General features: G+C 46.7%; 1 protein-coding gene across 1 annotated transcript in view; it reads right to left on the reverse strand.

Annotated features, from left to right (window-relative positions):
• Positions 1 to 25,271, reverse strand: part of LOC140203627 (uncharacterized) — a 71,106-nt gene that overhangs the window by 5,207 nt on the left and 40,628 nt on the right. The window contains exons 5-9 of the mRNA XM_072269675.1: positions 21,100 to 21,325; positions 17,623 to 17,804; positions 10,879 to 11,047; positions 8,337 to 8,510; positions 1,657 to 2,133 (exon numbers count right to left, since the gene is read on the reverse strand). Of these exons, the coding sequence (XP_072125776.1) occupies positions 1,657 to 2,133; positions 8,337 to 8,510; positions 10,879 to 11,047; positions 17,623 to 17,804; positions 21,100 to 21,325 (1,228 nt within the window). The remainder of the gene's footprint in view (positions 1 to 1,656; positions 2,134 to 8,336; positions 8,511 to 10,878; positions 11,048 to 17,622; positions 17,805 to 21,099; positions 21,326 to 25,271) is intronic.

Raw genomic sequence — 25,271 nt, forward strand, 5'->3', positions numbered from 1 at the left:
CTGGGTCAGTGAGACGGGCTGGCAGCTGCTCTTGCCACACCTGTTCGCTCCCCTGTCGTAGATTTTTCTGTGACCCTGTCCCGTGCACTATTTCTGTTCATTTCCATCTTACAGACCGTTCTCAGGAACTGAACCCTGTCTTAACCCTGAGAGAGCCTGTAAACGCATGGAATCCTATAAGGGTCATAGAATGCATCCAGTCATTGGGTAGTGAATCTGTGAAATCTGTTACCACAAGACGGCTGCGGAGGCCAGGTCATTGGGTATATTTAAACCGAAGGTTGGCAGGTTCTTGATTAGTCAGGGTGTCAAATGATATGGGGAGAAGGCAGGAGAACAGGGTTGAGAGAGATAGTAAATCAGCCACGATGGAATGGCAGAGCAGACTCAATGGGTCAAATGGCCTAATTCTGCTCCTATGTCTTATGGTCTTACAGAGGCCAAAAAATTCATGGTCTGCTCCAGTTTCTAGTATTTTCTAAAATTTTGTCATTTTAAAATTAATTTTATAAGCTCAGTGGTAGAGTATTTGAGTACAGATTAGCAGCCAAAGAGTCATTTAGTTCATAAATAGGCCTTTCAGCACATCCAGGCCGCGCCAATTTATTAATCTGCCGAGTCCTGTCGTCCAGCACCTGGACTGTAGCCATCCCTACCCTCCCATCTATGGACCCATCCAAACTTCTCTTCAATATTGCAATCTAACCACAATTTACCACTTCCGCTGGCAGCTCATTCCACACTCTGAGTGAAGAAGATTCCCCTCAGGTTCCCCTTGAACACTCACCTTTCACCCTTAACCTATGACCTCCAGTTCAGTGCCACCCAATCTCAGTGGGAAAAGCCTGCCTGCCTTTACACTATGGATACTTCTCATCATTTTGTATACCTCAATCAAGTCTCCCCTCCACCTCCTACGCCCCGGGGAATGAAGTCCCAAACAATTCAGCCTTTTCCTATAACTCAGGTCCTCAAGTCCCTGTAATCGTGGTTGGCATTAGGGCAAAGGGACTGATAGCTCTGTGACTATGACTTGGGCTTCCTGTTGACACAGGCCTTGGTCAATTCAAATTCTCAACTTGCCTATGTGTGATTTAGAACATAGATCATCGAACACCACAGCACAGTGCATTCCTTTTTACCCACCATGTTGTACCAACTTTTAACCTACTTTAAGATCAATCTAACCCTTCTCTCCTACTTAACCCTCTATTTTTCCATCATCATGTGCCCATCTAAGCATTTCCTGAATGCCCCTAATGTATCTGCCTTTAGCACCACCCATGACAGGGTGTTCCATGCACCCACTACTCTCTGCCTCTATCATCCCCTCTATATTTCCCTCCCATCGCCTTGAAATTATGCTTCCTGGCATTTGCCATTTCTGCCTGGGAAGAAAACTCTGGCTGTCCAATTGATCTGTCTTACACACTTCCATCAAGTCACCCCTCATCCTTCTTTGCTCCAAAGAGAAAAGCCTCAGCTGGCTAAACCTATCTTCACGAGACATGCCCTCCAGTTCAGGCAGCATCCTGGTAAATCTCCTCTGCACCTTACCTAAAGCTTCCACATCCTTCCTGTAATGAGGTGACTGGAACTGAACACAATACTCCCAAGCGTAGTCTAACTAGGGTTTTGTTAGAGTTGCAACATTACCAGTAGAGGTGGAGATTGTGACTCCTGCCCATTTTCATCTCCCGCCTCCTGCTGCGCCAGGTCTTTGGCCTCTTTCACAGCTTGGGGCTCCAGTGGGACCAGATCTTGTACCTGCTGCTGATCCCCGTCTTCGGCCTCTTGGTTATCCAGGACTTGGGCCTGCTGTTGTAACTTTTGCACATTGGCCTCCGGTTGGTTCACTGCCTCACTCACAGCATTTCCCTCTTGTGCTTCAGCAGGGATCTCCGATGGAACCTCTGTCTGCTGCTGCTTCTGGCCTGGTTCTTTCTGCTCTGCTTGGGATTGGTTCTGGAGCAGCGAGCAGTGTTCTGTGCCATCAGCCTTCTGTTCAGAAACCAGCTCTGGCTCAACATCTGCTCTTCCTGGAGACAACTCACAGCTGTGGCCCACATTCTTCTCCTCCCAGCCGCCTGCTCGCTGGCTTGGGCTGGAGACAATTCCTAGCACTTGGCTGGTCTGAAGAATACAGAAGAAAAAAAACTTTGAAAACAGCTGGCATTTTAAAACACTCAGTAAAAAAACAATCTTGGCAGTCAGTGTCAGATGAACTTCCTGAACTTGTGACGCTCAGAATACCATTCAGTTTCGCCTCAAAGACTCAGAGAGGCGTGCAGGAGAATCCTTGACAATGGCACCAGTGACAAGAACACGATGTAGTCAAAGATTTATTTCCATGATATTATAGAATAACATGACACTAATAATGCCATTCCTGATACCGGAACAGGTCAGTGAGCAGCTGGCCCAGGGAGAGGGGACCATTTAATGTGGTGAGATGTGAGAAGCCCCAGTGCTACTGCCCTTTGAGACAGGTGATAAAGGCAGATTTATTAGAGGCAATCAAATACTGGACGGTGGGTCAAGAGAAACTGCTTTCAGTGGCAGGAGGGTCAATAACTGGAGGAAAGAGATTGAGGATAATTCTCAAGTTGCCATAAATCTCTTCACTTTGGCTACTGAGATTCCAGTTCCTGGATTTCCGCTCAGGCCTCCTGTTCGGTCTGGAATCAGCCTGGGCCTGGGTCAGAGGGGCAATGAAGTAATTTCTTTTTAACATAGACAGTTGTGATTTAGAATTCACTGTAGCCTGGCCTACTGAGTTCCTCCAGCATTTTGTGTGAGTTATTTTAGATATTTCCCTGAAGGGTAAATGCCACAGGGGAGCTGGACTATAATGTGTGGTTAATGGTGTAGCTGGGTGGTGGGGTGGAGATACATCTCTACCAAAGGAGGTGTAAGGTGATCCTTCCCTCCACTAGTCTGCAGGTCACCCTTGGGCAAGGAATAGCACCTGCTTAGCCCTCCTGATCAGGGTCACATGAAGCCACAGAAGCAGGTGGTGGTTGGTTGTACGAACAGCCAGTGCATATCACAAGTCCTGGTTATACGACCACTGATGCCAGGCAGACAGTCTCTGAAGAGTATTGATAATGGCTAGGGTCACCCGTCTTGTAAAGACACTGGCCCAGAAGAGGTTTGCCATTGCCCACAGTGCCAAAGACCATGATTGCTCACATCATACGGCATGACACATAATGATGATGGTGAAAGGAGTAAGAAAGTAAAATATCCTTTAAACAGAGAGAGAGAGAGCGACATCACAGAATGTTACTGTACAGGGAGAGCTGGGGGGGGGTCCGTCACAGAAAGTTAGCTGTGAGTAATGTACATAATGGCAAAGGCAAATGGAATTCTACACACAAAATACTGGAGGAACTCAGCAAGTCATTCAACATCTATGGAAATGAATAAACAGTTGACGTTTCCGGGCCAAGACCCTACATCAGGACTGGAAAGGGAAGGGGGAAGAAGCCAGAATAAAAAAGGTGGGGAGAAGGGAAGGAGGACTCGCTGGAAGATTATGTGTGGAGCTAGGTGGGTGGGGGAGCGGGATGAAGTAAGAAGCTAGAAGGCGATAGATGGAAAAGGTAAAAGGGCTGGAGAAGGAGGAATCTGATAGGAGAGGACAGTGGACCACAGGAGAAAGGGAAGGAGGAGGGGTACCAGGGGAGGTGATAGGGAGATGTGGAAAAGAGGCCAGAATGGGGAATTGGAAGCAGGAGGGAAAAAAATTACCGGTAGTTGGAAAAATAGAAGTTCATGCCATCAATAAAAAGCTCTACACAATCGAAGCTTGTTTCCCACAGCCAGATTTCTTTGTCCTCAAAAGAATTATAATTTACAAGGTTTTGGGGCAGATTTCACTACTACAGCAGACAGGTAAGAAAGGTCCCAGTGGTACAGGGGAGACAGTAGGCTTGGGACTCTTCAGTGTTATAGCCAGACACCAGGAAGCCAAGTTATCATGCCACCAGTACACCAGGTAATGATATCTCCAGCAAGAGGGCATCTAACTGCTTACCCCTGATATTCAATGACCCAACAGTTGTTTAAGACCCAGCTATCAATGTCCTGGAGGGGCCAACATTGTCCAGAGTCTCAGCAGGACAGCCCACATAAATACTGTGGTACCAGAGCAGATTGGATGTTGTGAACTCAATGAAGACCTTCCCATCTTTACCCTCTTCCCTTCCTAGTTCCCCTTCTCCCATGGTCCACTCTCCTCTCCCATCAGATTCCTCCTCCTTCAGCCCTTTAACTCTTCCACCTCTACCAGGGGTTCCCAACCTTTTACTTGCCATGGACCAGTACAATTAAGCAAGGGGTCTCAGAGTGAACATGGAGAGGATGTTTCTTATGGTAGGGAGTCTAAGACCAGAGGACAGCCTCATAATAGCAAGGTGTCCTTTTAGAGATGAATAGGAAGATGAGAAGAAAGTTCTTTAGCCAGAGAGTGGTGAATCTGTGGCATTTATTGCCACAGTCTGCTGTGAAGGCCGAGTATTTTTGTATATTTAAGGCAGAGCTCGGTCAGGGCATGAAGGGTTAAAGGGAGAAGGCAGGAGATTGGGGCTGAGAGGGAAAATGGATCAGCCATGATGAAATGCAGAGCAGACTAATGGCCTAATTCTGCTCCCATATCTTGTGGTTTTATGATATTGGGAACCCCTGACCTAAACCCTTCCAGCTTCCAACTTTATCCATCTTCCCCCATACCTGGTCTCACCTATCACCTGCCAGCTTGTACTCCTTCCCTCCACGCTCCCACCACCTCCCAGTCTTATTCTGGCTTCTTCCCAGTTCCTTTCCAGTCCTGATGAGGGGGTCTCGGTTTGAAACATCGACTCTATTCCTCACCAGAGTTACTGCCTAACCTGCTGAATTCCTCCAGCACTTGGTGTGTGTGTTGTGGGTTGGAAGCAAAATATGCTTGACCCTGATGGACTGCCAAAACCTGAGAAAGACACAATCTCCACCTACTGGCTGTTTATTAATACGTAAACCAGTACAAGAAAAAAAGAATTGTAGTCAGCATAGAGCAGACATGATCACATTGCACGGCAGGGCAGGCTTCTGACAACCAAGTCCAGCTCCTGGCCTTCACGTCTGGCTGAGCTACTAAGACTGGCGGAACAGTTTCTACTGCCAGGAGAAGGCACCCAGGTGGGTTACTGATGCCTTAAAACCAGTCGCTTTGGGCTGATGCCAAACTGTCAATCTCTGCCATTCCTTTGCATTCATCAGCTGCACGGAGAGAGCTCGTCTGCTGCGTGGGCAACAACTTGCTCTCCGTGTTGTACTTCCCTGGCTTGCACATCATGTAGACAGCTAGGTCACAACATCCATGGTCCATTCCAACCAATGGAGGACCTCCAGGTCTAGCTCATTAACAGACTCCTTCAGCCGACTGGAGGACAGTCTCCATATGAAAGACCGGAAGAACTTAAGACATTGGAGCAGAGTTAGGCCTTTCAGCCTATCGAGTCTGCTCCGCTGTTTCATCATGGCTGATCCATTTCCCTCTCAAACCCATTTTTCCTTTAACCTCTGACGCCCTATCTAATTATTTGGTGATGCGTTGCCTGAGTTGCCTATTCAAACATCCAATATCAGTCCATCCTTTCTGAGATAAGGGGCCCAAAAATGCACACAAGACTCCAGGTGAGGCCTCACTACTGCCTTATAAAGCCTCAGCATTACATCCTTACATGCAGAAAGACTGGAATCCTCTCTCTCTCTCGCTCACGCTGACACCAAGCTGTCTGGCCAGGGCAAACATCTGCCAACAGGTTTGGTTGCTAACTTGAAAGCCAGCTCACGTTCCCAACCTCCAAACCAAAGCCCCGCTTGGGCTGAAGGCTAAAGCAGTGAAAAGAGCCATTGGCGTGACCCTCAGACATTCCTTCAACGATATCCCTGCAGCTGAGGTCAGGAGTCCTTTAATAGAACATACAACAGTATAGTACAGGAACAGGCCCTTCGGCCCTCAATGTTGTGCCAGACCAATTAAATTAGTAATCAAATAGCTAACTAAGCTCATCTCTCCTGCCTACACAATGTCCATATCCTCCCATCTTCCTCACATTCATGTGCCTCTCTAAATGTCTCTTAAAAATCTCTAATGTATCTATCTCAGCCACCACCGCAGGCACCCACCACTCTCTGTGTAAAAGATCCGCTCTCACATCTCTGAAATTACCCTCACTCACCTCCTCCTCTCCTTGGGACTCCCCGCTCTGGTTCTCTGCCTGCTCTGGATCTTCTCATCTCGAATTGCTGACAGGACATCAACTTCATCACTCCTCCACTGAATGCACTGCCCTCGACTCTCCTCGCACCAATCCCAACCTGACCATCAATCTGCCTCCAAAGCCAGTATATCCTTCCTCAAGTATGGAGACCAGAACTGCATGTAGTACTCCAGGTGCAGCCTCACCAGTACCCTGTACAGTTGCAGCATAACTTCCCTGCTCTTCAATTCAGTTCCTCTGGTAATGAAGGCCAATACTGTATTCCATTTGCTTTTGTGATAGCCTGCTGCACCTGCAAACCAACCTTTTGTGATTCATGCACAAGTACTCCCAAGTCCCTCAGCACAGCAGTATGCTGGAAATTTTTACCGTTTAAATAATAATCTGCTCTTCCATTTTTCCTTCCAAAGTGGATGACATCACATTTACCAACATTGTACTCCATCTGCCAGACCCTTGCCCACTCACTTAACCTATCAATATGTATCTCTCTGTATCTTCTGCACAATTTACCTTTCCACTCAATTTGGTATCATCAGCAAACTTAAGCGATACACTACACCCGGTTCCCTCTTCGAGATCGTTAATATATATCGTGAACAGTTGCAGGCCCAGCACCGACCCGTATGGCACCACCGCTCACTACTGATTGCCAACCAGAGTAACACCCATGTATCCCAACTCTGCTTTCTTTCAGTTAACCAATCCTGTATCCATGCTAATACATCACCCCAACTCTTTGCATCCTTATCTTATGGATAAGTCTTTTATGCAGCACCTTATCAAACACATTCCAGAAATCCAAGTAAATAACGTCCATCTGTTCCCCTCTATCCACTGCACTTGTTATATCCTCAAAGAACTCCAGTAACTTTGTCAAACAGGATCTGCCCTTGCTGAATCCATGCTGCATCTGCCTGATGGATCCATTTCTTGCCAGATGCCTCACTATTTCTTCTTTAATGATAGCTTCAAGCATTTTCCCAACTACAGATGTTAAACTAACTGACCTGTAGTTACCTGCTTTAGCCTACATCATTTTTTGAACTGTGGCGCGACATTCGCCGTCTTCTCATCCACCAGAACCTGCCCACAGTCTAGAGAATTTTAGTTTATTTTCTTTCCTTATTCCCTTTCTTTATTAGTTGCTTGATGGGTCTTTGTTGCTGTTTGAAATTTTCCCAGTCTTCCAGTTTCCCACTACTCTTGGAGGCTTTCTATTCACACGCTTTTAGTTTGACGCCTTCTTTAATTTCCTTAGTTATCCAAGACTGGCTCTCCCCACCCTTACTGTCCGTGCTTTTAACTGGAATATACTTTTGTTGAGCACCATGAAAAATCTTTTTGAAAGACTTCCACTGCTCCACCATATAGCCTGTATTCCCAGACTACTTTTGCACCCTCCATTTGTATGGGAAACTGAGTCATACTGTGATCACTCTTTCCGAGAGGATCCCTAACTACAAGATCACTAATTTTACCTTTCTCATTGCACAGGACCAGATCTAAGATAACACATTCTCTTGTAGGTTAAGTAACACGCTGTTCAAGAAAGCCATCATTTATGCGTTCAATGAAGTCCTCCACAAGACTGTCTCGACCAACTTGATTCACCCAATCTATGTGCAAGTTAGTCTCCCATGATAACTGCCGTTCCATTCTCACGTGCCTGAGATATTTCTGTTTACTGCCTGTGCCACTGTAATGTGATTATTTGGTGGCTGATCGACAACTCCCACCAGGGATTTTTTTTCCCTTACTATTCCTAATCTCTACCTAGATGGACTCAACGTTCTGCTCCTTAGATCTTATATCGTCTCTCACTGTCGCACTGATCTCATCCTTAGAGCGCTACCCCACCTCCCTTACCTTCCTGCCTATCATACCGTATAACCTGATATCCTTGGATATTTAATTCCCAATCTTGACCTAGCTGAGAGGTTGCTTTGAGCTGAGCTGTAAATCATCTACAAGATGTCAGCTCAGCTGAAATCATCTACATCTCGTAGATTAAATCATTAGTCCCACCTAAGGCGACTTAGCACGTCAACCAAGAGAAACTCTTACAGGAGTGGAGGATGATGACGTCTGCAGTCCTTCTGGTGACTTTGGCTTCACCAAGATCAACAGGGTCGGATTCTCCTGCAACTGGGACTCTTCTTGCAGGTTCTCTTCAGGGAACCCCCGTTCTTTGAGGAGCATTTCCTTCTGCTCCTGACTCTGCTGAATTTCCCCGTGCATCTGCCTGGAGAGATAGCGAGATTTTCAATACCAAGCCATTGCACCAATATTAACAATGCCCTCTCCCACCCCTTCAATGTTCCAACCTCATGCGCAGTAGGGCCAGCACGCTCCGCTGTTCCAGAGGGAGCAGTACCGGGGGCAAGAATCACCGGCGAGTCTAACATTGAGGGGGGTGGGGTGCTCTTTGACATAGGAATGGGAAGTGTACCTGACCTTGCACTCAACGTCAGTAAGACCAAAGAACTGATTGCAGACCTCAAAGGGTAAGACGAGGGAAGATGCATCAGTCCTCACAGAGGGATCAGAAGTGGAGAGAGTGAGCAATTTCATGTTCCTGGGTGTCAACATCTCTGAGGATATCGATGCAGTTACAAAGAAGGCACAACATCGGCTATATATCATGAGGAAGCTGAGGTGATTTAGTAGGTCTGCAAACACACTTGCAAATCTCTACAGATGTACCATGGAGAGCATTCTAATCGGCTGCATCACCATCTGGTATGGTGGGGGGGTGGGCACTGCACAGGACCGAAAGGAGCTACAGAAAGTTGTGAACTCAGTCAGCTCCATCATGAGCACTAACCTCCCCAGCATCCAGGGCATCTTCAAAGAGCGATGCCTCAAAAAGACGGCCTCCACCATCAAGGACCCCCATCGCCCAGGGCATGCCCTCTTCTCATTGCAACCATCAGGGAGAAGGTACAGGAGCCTGAAGGCACAAACTCAACAACTCAGGAACAGCTCCTTCCCCTCAGCCATCAGGTTTCTGAATGGACAATGAAACCATGAACACGAGCTCGCTACTTTTCTCCCCCTCTTTTTGCACTACTTCATTAATTTAACTATTATATATATACACAGTTTTGATTATTATGTATCACATTGTACTGCTACCACGCAACAACAAGTTTCACGACGTACCCCAGTGATATGAAACCAAATTCTGATTCTGTTCCGTGTCACCAGTGATGACTCACCACACTTGATCAGAATCAGGTTTCATATCATTGACATATATTGGGAAAGTTGTTGCGAAACTTGCGACATAAAAACACTAAGTTGCAATAGGAAACATACTAAAAATTAAACTAAATGAGTAGTGCAAAAAGACTGCAATAAACAGTGAGGTGGTGTTCCTGAGCTCAATGTCCATTCTGAAATCCGGTGGCACAGGGGAAGAAGCTGTTCCTGAATCGTTGACTGTGGGTCTTCAGGCTCCTGTACCTCCTCCCTGATGGTAGCAATGAGAAGGGGGCATGTCCTGGGTGGTGGGGGTCCTTAATGATGGTAAGAATATATAGCTGTGGAGGGACAGAACATAGAACCTGACAGCACAGTACAGGCCCTTCACCCACGATGTGGTGCTAATCTTTAACCTACTTTAAGGTCAATTTAACCTTTCCCTTCCACAGAGCCCTCCATTCTTCTATCATCCATGTGCCTATCTAACAGTCTCTTTAATATCCCTAATGTATCTGCCTCTACCACCACCCCTGGCAGGGTGTTCCATGCACTCACTACTCTCTGTGTAAAGAATTTACCTCTGACATCCCCCCTATACTTTCCTCCAGTTACCTAAAAATGATGCCCCCCTTCCCCATTAGCCACTTCCAACCTGGGAAAAAGTCTCTGACTGCCCATTTGATCTATGCCTTTTTCATCTCCTTCATCAAGTCACCTCTCACCCTCCTTTGCTCCAAAAAGAAAAGCCCTAACTCGTTCACCCATTCCCATAAAGACATGCTCTCTGATCTGGGCAGCATCCTGGTAAACCTCCTCTGCACCTTTCCAATCATGAGGCAACCAGAACGCGACACAATTGTGTTGTGGGTAGTGGGGAAGTGATGTGGGATTAGAAAGAGGGTAAAAGGATTGGGGAGGGATTATAGAGGGGTAGTAGAGAATGTGGTTAAGACCATAAGATGCAGATCAGAATTAGGCCATTTGGCCCATCAAGTCTGCTCTGCCATTTCATCATGGCTGATCCATTTTCCCTCTCAGCCACAATCTCCTACCTTCTCCCCTTATCGCTTCATGCCCTGACCAATCAAGAATCTATCAGCATCTGTTTTAAATATACCCAATGACTTGGCCTCCACAGCCACCTGTGGAGCAAATTCCACAGATTCACCACTCTCTGGCTAAAGAAATTCCTCCTCTCCTCCTTTCTAAGAGGACACTCCTCCGCCTCTGTTCTGAGGCTGTGTTCCCTGGTCCAAGACTCTCCCTCCATAGGAAGCATCTCCCACATCCACTCTTTCGAGGCCTTTCACCGTTTGACAGGTGATGGCACACTGGGTGGCTGTGGGTCACTGGAGAGGGAGGGAGGGAGGGAGGGGGCAGGACTGGGAGGGGCAGTATAAACCTGCCTGACATATTCTTCCCGAGACTTGGAGTCAACTGTTTCCAAGAACTTCTCGTATTTCTCTGAAGTGGAGCTCGGGTAGATCCTTTTGAAGTTCCCCATGTTTTCGTCTTCGTACTTCTCCACCTGTTCCACCCAGGTAGCCTGGTTGTTTCGTGTCTCGTCAGCTCTAATATGAAAGCAAAGAGGAGGTGTCAATTATTCCTTTTGAAAATCGATCTCTTGCCATAAGACCAGAAAACACAGGAGCAAAATGAGGCCATTCAGCCCATCGAGCCTGCTCCAGAATTCCATCACGGCTGAGATATTTTCTTTCTCCAGCCTTCTCTCCATAACCTTTGACCTCCCCTTACTAAACAAGAACCTATCAACCTCCACTTACTCAATGACGTGGCCTCCACAGCCATATTTTGAAATTATTTCCACAGATTCGCCACCCCCGACTGTAGAAATCCTTCCTTGTCTCTGTTCGAAAGGGACATTCTTGTATTCTCAGGCTGTGTCCTCTGGTTTTAGATTCCCGTACAGAAAGAAGCGGCCTTTCTACATCCACTCTGCCTAGGCCTTTCAATATTTGATAGATTTCAATGTGATCCTCCCACATTTTTCTAAACTCCAGCAAGTACAGGCCCAGAGCTATCAAACGCTCCTCAAAACTTAACCCTTTCATTCCCAGGATCATTCTTTTGAACCTTCTCTGGACTTTCTCCAATGCCAGCCCATCTTTTTTTTGATGTTAAAGGGCTGAACTGGTTAGCACGAGAAGGCACAGTTTTAAGGTGCTTGGAAGTAGATACAGAGATGTTGGGGTAAGTTTTTTCACACAGAGAGTGGTGAGTGCGTGGAATGGGCTGCCGGCAACAGTGGTGGAGGCGGATATGATAGGGTCTTTTTAAAAGACTCCTGGATAGGTACATGGAGCTCAGAAAAATGGAGGGCTATGGGTAACCCAAGGTTCGGCACAGCTCTGTGAGCCAAAGGGCCTGTATTGAGCTGTACGTTTCTATGTTTCTATCATTATGTGCTGGGTCATATGACATCATCATTATGTGCCGTGCTGTATGACATGGGCGATCTTGGTCCCATGGCCATGATTGGGCCATGGCCCCATGGGAAGCAGGGATTTAGATTCTTAGACCACTGGGATCTGTTTTGGGGCAAGGATGAATTGTACAAAAGGGACGGGTTGCACCTAAACAGGCGGGGGACCAGCATTCTAGCAGGCAAGTTTGCCACTGCTACACTGGTGTATTTAAACTAAATAGTGGGGGGGGAAGAGAGGAAATATAAGGATGGAGTTAAAGGGAAAGAGAGAATAAGGAAAGTTAAGAAAGACAACAGAATTAACAGGGCAGAAAGCTCAGGAAGGGATCGGAGAATACGGCCAAGTGCAATAGGAATCGATGTGAAAGGTGAGGGGAGTACTCTAATGGATTAAAAGTATTATATATCAATGCACGGAGTATAAGAAATAAAGTGGATGAGCTTGAGGCTCAGTTGGAAATTGGCAAGTATAATGTTGTAGGAATAACAGAGACATGGCTGCAAAAGGACCAGGGCTGGGAAATAAATATTCAAGGGTATACGTCCTATCAAAAGAACAGACAGGTGGACAGAGGGGGTGGGGTGGCTCTGTTGGTGAGGAATGAAATTCAGTACCTTGCAAAGGGCGACACAGAATCAGGAGATGTAGAGTCAGTATGGATAGAACTGAGAAATTGTAAGGGCAAAAAGACCTTAATGGGAGTTATCTACAGGGCCCCAAACAGTAGCCTGGATATAGGGTGCAAGTTGAATCAAAAGTTAAAATTGGCATGTCGCAAAGGTAATGCTACGGTTGTTATGGGGAATTTCAACACGCAGGTAGACTGGGAAAATCAGGTTGGTCCAGACCCCAAGAAAGGGAGTTTGTGGAGTGCCTCCAAGATGGATTCTGAGAGTAGCTTGTACTGGAACCTACCAGGGAGAAGGCAATTCCGGATTTAGTGTTGTGTAATGAACTGGATTTGATAAGGGAACTCGAGGTAAAGAAGCCATTAGGAGGTAGTGACTATAATATGATAAGTTTTCAAATACAATTTGAGAGGGAGAAGGGAAAATCGCAAGTGTCAGTATTGCAGTTGAACAAAGGGGACTATGGAGCCATGAGGGAGGAGCTGGCCAAAGTTGACTGGAAAGATACCCTAGCAGGGATTTCAGTGGAACAACAATGGCAGGTACTTCTGGGAAGGTGCAGGATCAGTTCATTCCAAAGCGGAAGAAAGATTCTAAGGGGAGTAAGGGACGACCATGGATGACAAGGGAAGTCAAGCATAGTATAAAAATAAAAAAGTATAACATAGCAAAGATGAGCGGGAAGCCAGAGGATTGGGAGACTTTTAAAGAGCAACAGAGGATAACTTAAAAGGCAATATGGGGAAAAAAGATGAGATACGAAGGCAAGCTAGCCAAGAATGGAAAGGAGGATAATAAAAGCTTCTTTAGGTATGTGAAGAGGAAAAAATCAGTTAAGACCAAAGTTGGGCCCTTGAAGACAGAAACGGGTGAATTTATTATGGGGAACAAGGAAATGGCAGATGAGTTGAACAGGTACTTTGGATCTGTCTTCACTGGGGAAGACACAAACAATCTCCTAGATGTAATAGTGGCCGGAGGACCTAGGGTAACGGAGGAACTGAAGGAGATTCATATTAGGCAGAAAGTGGTATTGGATAGACTGATGGGACTGAAGGATGGTAAATCCCCAGGGCCTGATGGTCTGTACCCCAGGGTACTTGAGGTGGCTCTAGAAATCTTGGATGCATTGGTAATTATTTTCCAATGTTCTATAGATTCAGGATCAGTTCCTGAGGACTGGAGGGTAGCTAATGTTATTCCACTCTTAAAGAAAGGAGGGAGAGAGAAAACAGGGAATTATAGACCAGTTAGCCTGACATCAGTGGTGGGAAAGATGCTGGAGTCCATTATAAAGGATGAAATAGCGGCACATTTGGATAGCAGTAACAGGATCGGTCCGAGTCAGCATGGATTTACGAAGGGGAAATCATGCTTGAATAATCTTCTGGAATTTTTTGAGGATGCAACTATGAAAATGGACAAGGGAGAGCCAGTGTACCTGGACTTTCAGAAAGCCTTTGATAAGGTCCCACATAGGAGATTAGTGGGCAAAATTAGAGCACATGGTATTGGGGGTAGGGTACTGACGGATAGAAAATTGGTTGGCAGACAGGAAACAAAGAGTAGGGATTAATGGGTCCCTTTCAGAATGGCAGGCGGTGACTAGTGGGGTACTGCAAGGCTCGGTGCTGGGACCACAGCTATTTATAATACATTAATGATTTAGATGAAGGGATTAAAAGTAACATTAGCAAATTTGCAGATGACACAAAGCTGGGTGGCAGTATGAAATGTGCGGAGGATGTTGAGATAATGCAGGATGACTTGGACAGGTTGGGTGAGTGGGCAGATGCAGTTTAATGCGGATAAATGTGAGGTTATCCACTTTGGTGGCAAGAACAGGAAGGCAGATTACTATTTGAAAGGTGTCAGGTTAGGAAAGGGGAAGTACAATGAGATCTTGGTGTCCTTGTTCATCAGTCACTGAAAGTAAGCATGCAGGTACAGCAGGCAGTGAAGAAAGCTAATGGCGTAACAAGGGGAGTTGAGTTGAGTATAGGAGCAAAGAAGTCCTTCTGCAGTTGTACAGGGCCCTGGTGAGACCACACCTGGAGTATCATGTACAGTTTTGGTCTCCAAATTTGTGGAAGAACATTGTTGCTATTGAGGGAGTGTAGTCGAGGTTCACGCGGTTAATTCCCGGGATGGCGGGACTGTCATATGGTGAAAGATTGGAGCGAATGGGCTTGTATACACTGAAATTCAGAAGGATGAGAGGGGATCTGATTGAAACATACAAGATTATTAAGGGATTGGACACGCTAGAGGCAGGAAACATGTTCCCAATGTTGGGGGAGTCCAGAACCAGAGGCCACAATTTGAGAATAAGGGGCAGGCCACGTAGAACGGAGTTGAGGATAAACTTTTTCACCCAGAGAGTTGTGGATCTGTGGAATGCTCTGCCTCAGAAGGCAGTGGAGGCCAATTCTCTGGATGCTTTCAAGAAAGAGCTAGATAGAGCTCTTAATGATAGTGGAGTCAAGGGATATGGGGAGAAGGCAGGAACAGGGTACTGATTGTGAATGATCAGCCATGATCAAAGTGAATGGTGGTGCTGGCTCGAAGGGCTGAATGGCCTACTCCTGCACCTATTGTCTATTGATTGCTCTTGGCAAAGTTATCTACAGAAGTGGTCTGCCACTGCCTTCTTCTGGGCCAGTGTCTTTAAAAGACGGGTGACCCCAGTCATTATCAATACTCTGCAGAGATTGTCTGCCTGGCGTCAGTGGTCACATACCCAGGACTTGCGATCTGCACCGGCTGCTCATACGACTGTCCACCACCTACTCCCTGATCAGGGGGCTAACCAGGTGCTACATATTGTCCAAGGGTGACCTGCAGGCTAGAGGGGGGAAGGGGCACCTTACACCTCCTTTGGTAGAAACGTAACTCCGCCTGCCACCCAGAACTGCTCACAATACTCCAAGTGCGGTCTGACCAGTGCCTTATAAAGCCTCAGCATTACTTCCTTGGTGATATGTTCTAGTCCTCTTGAGCGCAGTCTAGCCCACAGTCCTCACTCCACCTCTGCATGCCTGCTGAATCCACCTCCTTTCCCCTTTGTTGCAGCTCTAAGCAGCAGGAGGAACTTCTGACACAAGAAAGTCTGCAGTTGCTGGAAATCCAAAATGCTGGAGGAACTCAGCAGGTCAGGCAGCATCTGTGGAAGGGAATAGACAGTCGACATTTCGGGCTGAGACCATTCATCGGGACTGGAAAGGAAGGGGAAGATGCCTGAATAAGAAGGTGAGGGGAGGAGAAGGAGGATAGCTGGGAGGTGATAGGTGAAGCCAGGTGGGTGGGAAAGGTCAAGGGCAGGAGAGGAAAGAATCTGATAGGAGCGCAGAGTGGACAACAGGAGAAAGGGAAGGAGCAGGGGACACAGAAGGATGTAATAGGCACGTGAGAAGAAAGGAATGGAGGAAGGAATAGTGAAGAATGGGGGAGGGTCGAAATTTGTTTTCCAGAAGGAGGAATCGATATTCATACTGTCACGTTGGAGGCTACCCAGACACAATATAAGGTGTTACTCCTCCACCCTGAGGGTGGACTCACCTTGGCACGAGGAGGCCGTGGACTGACACCTGGGAATGGGAATCAGAATTAAAATCTTTGGCCACCAGAATGTCACGCTGGTGGCGGATGGCACAGAGGCGCTCGGCGGCTATGCCTGAGCAGTGGGAAAATGTGGAACTTTAAAATGTGCAGGGAATAGCAGCGATACATTGGAGGGGAGGTTTTTATAAAAGGATAGGAGAGGCTAACATTAAGATCGAGGATTAATTTTATGCACCAGATAAGTTTGCACGTATTTGGAATTCACTGCATGGTGTTGATCAGGGCATGACAGGCGACAAAATCCAACAATGTACAACAATTATACAGAATAAAGAAAAGAGATTCCGCAGGTGCTGGAAATCCAAAGTAACAGACACAAAATGCTGGAGGAACTCAGCAGGTCAGGCCGTATCTACGGAAAGGAATAAACAGTCAATGTTTCTGGCCAAGACACTCCATTAAAGAATAAGGAAGTAGACAAAGGTAAGCCAGAGGTTAAAGTTTGGATATGGAATATAATGTGCATAAATATATAAATACTAGTATGGATTTACAAAGTAGACAGCGTATCAAAATGTGGTTTATAGTGTTTACAGTTCAGTGCAGTGACAGGGTAATAGTTAGAGGGGGTTGGGGGTCGGTGGGGGAGTAACTAGGATGGTTGATCAGATGAACTGCCTGAGGGGAAAAAATCTTTTGAGATGGCATGAGGTCTCGTTTTCAGAAACCCAAGGTGATTTCCCGAAGGGAGCTTTTGGAAAAGTGAGTTTGCAGGGTGGGTACAGTCTTCAGTGATTTTCCTGCCCACTTCTTTATTCTGAACGCATACATCGGCTTCCCCTTCTGGGGAAATAGTCCTTCCCCCTTCCCTCTGCTTCTGTTTCCCACTCTGGCCTCTCACCTCTTCTCACCTGCCGGTCACCTTCCCCTGGGCACTCCTCCTCCTTCCCTTTCTCCCACGGTCCACTCTCCTCTCCTATCAGATTCCTTCCTCTCCAACCCTTCAACTTTCCCACCCACCTGGCTTTACCTATCACCTTCTAGCTATCCTCCTTCCCCTCCCTCCCCACACCTTTTTATTCCTTTCCAGTCCTGAAGAAGGGTCTCGGCCCAAAATGGCGACTGTTTGTTCATTTGCGTAAGAGGAGCAGAATTAGGCCATCTGGCCCATCGAAGCTGCTTTGCCATTTGATCACGACTGATCCCTTCCCATCTCAGCCTCAATATCCTGCCTTCTCCCCATAACCCCTCATGCCCTGACTAATCAAGGATCTATCAACCTCTGCCTTAAATATACCCGATGACTTGGCCTCCACTCCCATCTGTGGCGATGAATTCCACAGATTCACCACCCTCTGGCAAAAGAAATTTCTCGTCATCTCTGTTCTAAATGGGTGCTGCCTGGCCTGCTGAGTTCCCCCAGCACTTTGTGTGTGCAGCTGAATTTGACAGCAGGAATATTCATTAATTATCGTTGCCCAACGTGGCACTCTTCAGTCTTTCAGTCACCTGTACTCCCGCGACCACCAGATCTTAGGCAGCTGTTCCTTCTTTCGCGGCCTCTCTTCCTCCATGTCTTCCTGCCGGCCACAAGCTGCAAGGTTAATCATGCAGAGTGTATCATAAAGAAGATCCTCCTTCACCTCTTGATCAAGATTGGAGTCCATCACAGAGCTCAGGGAATGCTTAACCTGCAACATTAATAATTAAAAATTAATAGTGTTGGCCAAAAAGAACAACAGTCTACAAATCAGTGAATTCAAATGAATCAAGGGCAGTGGAAGTAGGCAAACAAACTGTCTTTGTTCTTACCACATGCTGAAAGGAGGTGGAGGTGGCCATTTTGTGAGACTGTCCTTGCACACCCTCCATTTTGTGAACTCTTCGATTCTAGCTCTGGGATTATCGAATCAGAGCAATTGAATGTGGACGCAAGGAGTTTCAGCTAACGACCGGCTAACCCGGGACCACTCTCAGACAAGCAGCTATTTATAATGTAAAGTGGCAGACTTGGAGAAGAAATCTACAACCTCATTAGGCTCAGTGCCTGGGTCAGCTACCTTAGCTGCTTTGAACCAGGCCAAGTTGAAAAAAACAAAGGCACGGGTCTGGGGGTAAAGACCATTGAACAATGCTGGCTGGAGCCCTGGACCAGAGCCATTAAGAAGGTGACCCAGGTAGGGTGCCACTTCTCAGCCCAGTTTTGCATCCTATCAATGTCCTGCTGTAACCTCTGACAGCCCTCCACACTATCCACAACATCTCCAACCTTTGTGTCATCAGCAGATTTACTAACCCATCCCTCCACTTCCTCATCCAGGTCAATTGGTGGCCACCGGGAGGTCCCGTTTTTCTCTGGTGGATGGACTGTAGGTGCTCGTTGAAGCGGTTTCCCAAACTGGGCCGGGTCTCTCCGATATACAGGAAGCCACACCAGGAGCACCGGATACAACAGATGACCCCAACAGACTCACAGGTGAAATGTCGCCTCACCTGGAAGGACCGTTTGGCCCCGAATGGTAGTGAGGGAGGAGATCCAAGTGCAGGTGTGGCACTTCTCCTGGTGGCCACCAATTTTAATTCTACTTCCTATTCCCATTCCAACATGTCAGTCCATGGCCACCTCTACTGCCGCAATGAGGCCACACTCAGGTTGGAGGAACAACTCCTTATTCCGTCTGGGTGTGTCTGTGTGTGTGTGTGTGTGTGTGTGTGTGTGTGTGTGTGTGTGTGTGTTGCTTTGGATTGCCAGCCTCTGCAGATTTTCTCTTGTTTTTAATCACCCTCTGGTGTCTTCCTCTCTGGAACCATTTTAATGTGGATTTAACTATGGACAAATGCCAGGTCTTTGTCTATGGGAACTATCATAAACGACCATGGTCTTCCACCCATCTACAGATGCATATCTTCCATTGTGTCATAGTCTAAGAGCACTAAAAGACAGAAGTAGGCCATTTGGCCCATCTAGTCCATGCCAAAATATTATTCTGCCAATTCCTATCAATCTGCACCTGTACCATAGACCTCGATACCCCTGCCATCCACATACTTATCTAAACTTTTCTTAAATGTCGCATCCGCCACTTCTGCTGGCACACCCTCACCACTCTCTGAGTGAAGAAGATCCCTTTCATGTTCCCCTTAAACATTTCACCTTTCTCAATTAACCCATGACCTCTAGTTCTAGTCTCACCCATCCTCAGCAGCAAAAGCATGCTTCCATTTACTCTATGTTCCTCATGGTTTCGTACACCTTTATCAAATCTTCCTTGATTCCCTGTGCTCCAGAGAATAACTTTCCCTGTAACTCAGGCCCTCGAGACCCAGCAACATCCTTGTGAATATTCTCTGCTATCTTTCAAATCATTGATGTCTTTCCTGTAGTTAGGTGACCAGAATACTCCAAAGTAGGCCTCACCAATATCTTCAAGAGCTTCAATCTAACAACTCAGCTTCTGTACTCAACAATTTGATTAATGAAGACCAATGTGCCAAAATCTCTCTTTATGAACCCATCTATCTGTTTCCACAGGGAGCAGATTTTGGGATAACAGTCAGAAAGTTGGTTTAACTTTTTTTTACTTTAAGGCTGTCATTGTCAAACTGCTTCTGCACTGTGTTCACTCTTCTACTCAAAGTCAAGTTCAAAGTAAATTTATTATCAAAGTACATATGACCATAGGCATATGTTGATTCACTAAGATTCACTTACTTGAGGACATTCACAGTATTTAAAAGGAATCAAACAAAACATCCAGAATAAATAAATAAACAAACAATAAATATCAAGAATATGAGATGAAGAGTCCTTCAAAGTGAGTCCATAGGCTGTGGGAGCAGTTCAATGCTGTGGTGAGTAAAGTTAAGCGAAGATATCCCCTTTGGTTCACGACCCTGTACCTTCTTCCTGATGGTTGAGTGGGGTAATAACTGTTCCTGAACAGTTCCATTGAACTGTTGCTGCTAAGTTAACAAATTTCACGACACATACCGGTGATAATAAACCTAATTCTAATTCTGATCATATATGCCAATCTGCAACTGTGCCACTAGTTCATCGACCTTATTCTGTACACTGCACATGTCCAAATATAACACCTTTTCGATAACAATAATAATGGAAAAGTGGAAAAAAAACAATAATAATGGGAAAAAACACAGTAAATATAAATACATTAGATAGCTTATATGCATAGCTTGACTGTATGTCCATAAAGTGACGCTGGGCACAGGAGTTTCTGTACATAAGGTGACTCTGACAGGAAATGATAAAGTAGTGGTGGTTGCGGGTATGTGGAGGGGTGGGTTAGCGGGTGGGGGTGTTGATCAGCCTCAGTACTTGGGGAATTACTGACTGACCATTACAGCGCTGGTGTTTAGGACAACGGTGAAGGTCCTCCATCTGTGGTGGTGTTCAGAGATTCCTTGATCATGCCCGTAGCTTCCGCTCGGTTTTCACTACTGTTGGACATGTAAATCCCAGGTGGAGACTCAGGAACACCGCCAGACTCAGATGTAGGAGGATTCTTCATTGCTGTTTGCGTAACGGTTTTGTTTTAGTGGTCAGTGCTGGTAGTGCTGAGTTGAGCCCTCGAACCTGGAGGTCCGGTACACCGCTCTCAGTCTGGCCTCTACCCTTTGACCTGTTTGTCATGGGTGACCCTATCCAGAGCCAAAGCCTAAAGCCCCGGCTCCAGCGTGCAGACCTCTCCGGGTCATTGAGGCGCGCAAGCCTCCAAACCCTACAACACGGTTGTGGTCCTCTTGGAGGACTGCTAGGGGAAAGTAACAGTTTTTGAGTCTGCTGGTCCTGGTGTGGATGCTACAGAGCCTCCTCCCTGATGGGAGTGGGGACAAACAGTGAGCAGGGTTGGTGGGATCCTTCACGATATTACTGGCCATCCCATCATGATGTTACATTTGCATGTTTTATGCGGTCACCTAAATTATCTGCTTAATCTTTATGTATCCCAGAGGCGCGCGTACCTTCATCAGCCAGGGTTTCAAGGTGTGGTCCAGCAGGATGTCAAAGCCGAGGAGCTGAAAGCAAGCACTCCCAGACACGTGATTTGGGAAGCAGGTGAAGGAGGTGTTCCTCAGGGCCGGATACACAGACAGAATGGTTTTGATGATCACGTCTTCAATACTGCTCCACAGCACCTCCAGGTCATAGGCATTGCTCTCCATGTACTGGTTAAAGAAAGACAGCTTTCTGCAAGGAACAACATTTTACACAGCCGTCAGTTCTAATCTATCGCAGGCCACCGTTCATCCATCGGATGGCATTGCCGAGTGACTTCGCTGATCAAGTACTCTGCCCCACCATTTGTGTTATTGTGTGACAGGTCAATAGCACTGCAAGCCACAAGATAGACTGCGTATCCATTGAAGGAAATATCAGCTCTCTTGATTAATTTCCCCCCTTTTTGACAGGATTTATTGGAAGTGATTTCTTGCCGATTCATAGTTGCCTTTGAAAAGGTTGACCGCACCCTGAACCCACGATATTCCATCTTGTGAAGTTGTCTGGTGGTTTACATTCACAGTCAGAAAGCACTGCAGTAAACAAACAGGCCCTTTGGCCCATCTAGTCCATGCTGAATCATTAATCTGTCTGGTCCCATTGACCGGCACCCAGTCTGTAGCCCTGCCATCCATGTACAAATTTATCTTAAATGTTGAAATCACACCTCCATCTATCTCTTCTGCTGGCAGCTTGCTCCATACTCTCACCACCCTCCGAGTGAAGAAGTTTCCCTTCATGTTCCCCTTAAACTTCTCACCTTTCACCCTTAACCCACGAGCTCTAGCTCTAGTCTCACCCTCCCAAGCTCCGTGTAACAAGCCTGACGTAACGAATCAGTGTTTCTAGAGTCATTGTCATAGAAAAGTACAGCACAGGAACAGGCCTTTTGGCCCATCTAGTCCATGCCAAAACCTGCTAAACTGCCCACACCCATTGACCTGCACCAGGATCATAGTCCTCCATCCTATCCAAACTTCGCTGAAACGTTGAAACCGAGCACGCATGCAGCACTTGTGTTGCCAGCTCATTCCACACTGGTCACCACCATCTGAGTGAAGACGTTTCTCCTCATGTTTCCCTTAAACTTTTCACCTTTCACCCTAACCCATGATCCCTGGTTGTGGTCACACTCAACCTCAGTGGAAAAAGCCTGCTTGCATTTACCCTATCTCTACCCCTCATAATCTTGAATATTTCTGTCAAATCTCCTCTCAACCTTCTACATTCTGAGGAAGAAAGTCCTAACCTATTCAATCTTTCCTTATAACTCAGGTCCTCCAGACCCAGCTACATTTTTGTAAATTTTTCCTCTACTCTTTCAACCTTATTTACTATACATCTTTCCTGTAGGTAGGTGACCAGAACTGCATACGATACTCCAAATTAGGCCTCACCAATGTCTTATACAACTTCAACATAACATCCCATCTCTTGTACTCGATATATTGATTTATGAAAGCCGATGTGACAACAGCTTTCTTTCTACCTGTGACACTACTTTCAACGAATTTTGGACCTCTATTCCCAGATCCCTTTGTTCTACCGCACTCCTCAGTGCCCTACCATTCACTGTGTAAGACCTTCCCCGGCTGGTCCTACCTAAATGTAACACCTCGCACTTGTCTGCATTGATTTTCAGCTGCCATTTTTTCAACCCATTTTTCCAGCTGATCCAGATCCTTCTGCAAGCCATGACCGCCTTCCTCACTGTCCACTATATCCTCAAACGTGGTGTCATCTGCAAATTTACTGATCAGGTAACTACATTATCATCCAGAACACTGATAGAGATGACAAACAACAATGGGCCCAGCACTGGTCCCTGCAGCGCACCACTGGTCACAGGCCTCCAGTCAGAGAGGCAAACCTCTACTACCACTCTCTGGCTTCTCCCACAAAGCCAATGTCTAATCCAATTTACAACCTATGCTGAATGCCAAGCGACTGAACCCTCTTGACCAACCTCACATACAGGACCTTGTCAAATGCCTTGCTAAAGTCCATGTAGGCAACATCCACTGCTTTGCCTTCATCCGCTTTCCTGGTAACTTGCTCAAAAAACTCTCCAGGATTGGTTAGACATGACTTACCATGCACAAAGCCATGCTGACTATCCTGAATCAGTCCCATGTCTATCCAAATCCTCATATATCCAGTCCCTTAGAATACTTTCCAATAACTATCCCACTACTGATGACAGACTGAGCAGTCTGTAATTTCCTGGTCTATGTTTAGAACCTTTCTTGTCACTAAGAATTATTTAAATATCTCTGCTAGGGCCCCTGCAGTTTCTGCACTAGCCTCCCCCCAGGGTCTGAGGGAACACTTTGTCAGGCCCTGGGGATTTACCCACTCTGATTTTCCTCAGGACAGCAAGCATCTCCTTCTCTGTAATCTGCATAGGGTCCATGAATTTACGGCCCATTGCAAGCAATGGTAAGGCCACAGCAGTGTTGTAGGCCTCAAATATGAAGAGGAAATGGGAGATTTCCCTCACTAAAGAGCTTTTAAACAACAGCTCAATAGTTGCCATGTCTTACAGACCTTTATTCCAGATTTATCCGATCACTTATGTAAATTTGTCTGCCTTCATGGGATTTAGCTCACATTTCTTTTTTCTAGGTCCATGGTTCTTGCTGGACACGAAATACCAGATTGGGACGATCCCAATTAGCAGGACATCCTAAGAGATATTCCAGTCCAGGGACATTCCCTGTGGCAAGGGACGTAGAATTGACTCCTGCTCATTACTGTCATTATTTATTCATCATTAATAATGACTCCTGTCTGCAGATTTGAATGAGAGAGTGTTTAGCATTGTCTTTCCACTCACTTTTATCTGTTATTTCAGTCACGGTCCAGTCAGTTGACTCCTCATTTCTGTTCATTTCCTTTTCCCCGTGTTTTACCTCCTTGACTAAGGCACCTGATTCCCATCTGAACTGGAAACATAATAACTCCGGCTGAAATCTACTTGGGACTGGACCGTCACCTCAGCCAGTGCGGCAAAGCACGTTCCGGGCCACTAAGAATAGTCGACTCTAAGTTGCTTCGGTGCCTGGGGTTGCTTTGGGAATTCTGTTGTCTCGTGTCCAGTTGAGTATTGCCGGCCGTTTGCTGCTATTTCGAGTCAAGATACGAACGGACTGTCATTGTTTGGTTTTGTAGTTTCGTGTCCTGCTGAGTATTGCTGGCCGTTTGCTGCTACTCCGAATCAAGATATAAATTGTCTGTTGTTGTTTGGTTTTGTTGTTCTGTGTCCAAGTCTGGGCTCCGTATCCGAGTCCGAGTCCAAGTCCGGGCTCCGTGTCCCAGTCCCAGTCCAAGTCCAAGTCTGGGCTCCGTATCCGAGTCCGAGTCCGAGTCCGGGCTCCGTGTCCGAGTCCGGGCGCTCCGTGTCCAAGTCCGAGTCCGTGTCCGGGCTCCGTGTCCGAGTCCGGGCTCCGTGTCCGAGTCCGAGTCCGGGCTCCATGTCCGACTCCGGGCTCCGTGTCCGAGTCCGAGCCCGAGTCGGAGTCCGGGCTCCGTGTCCGAGTCCGAGTCCGAGTCCGGGCTCCGTGTCCAAGCTGCATAACCAAGCTCTGGGTCCAGGCTACTCCGGTTTGTTGTCCATGTAAGCATCTAATCCTCACTCTCCGGCCTTCCTCGCAACTATTAATAAGCACACTTCTGTTAATTCTACCTCCGTGTCGATGTTCTGCACTTGGGTCCGCTTCCAGTCGTCCATTGCAACAATTTCAGCTTCACTCCGTTCCTTAAGGTTGTTATAGCCATGGGGTGGTAATGGGGACGAGCTCCCGCCGCCTATTAAATGCTCCCAATGGCGAGTGCCTCAATATTGCCTCTGACAACCAAGTCACAGCTCCTGGCCTTCACGTGTGGCTTAGCTACTAAGCCCGGATATGGAGAGCAAGCTGTTGCCCATGTAGCAAGCTCCCCATCTCCACGCAGTTGATGAACCCAAAGGAACGGCAGAGAGCAACACAGCCTGGTACCAGCAGCATCGCAGGAGTTGCCAGTCAGTGTTGAACTCAACATGGGACTGCCGCAGATGTTTTCCCTCAGGGTTTACTCCTGAAGCCTTCCCTATGAGTGGGTGTAGTCGCAGGGCAATGGGAGGTTTGAGATCAGA

Source organism: Mobula birostris, chromosome 10 (genome assembly GCF_030028105.1).
Source record: "Mobula birostris isolate sMobBir1 chromosome 10, sMobBir1.hap1, whole genome shotgun sequence".
NCBI lineage: Eukaryota > Metazoa > Chordata > Chondrichthyes > Myliobatiformes > Myliobatidae > Mobula > Mobula birostris.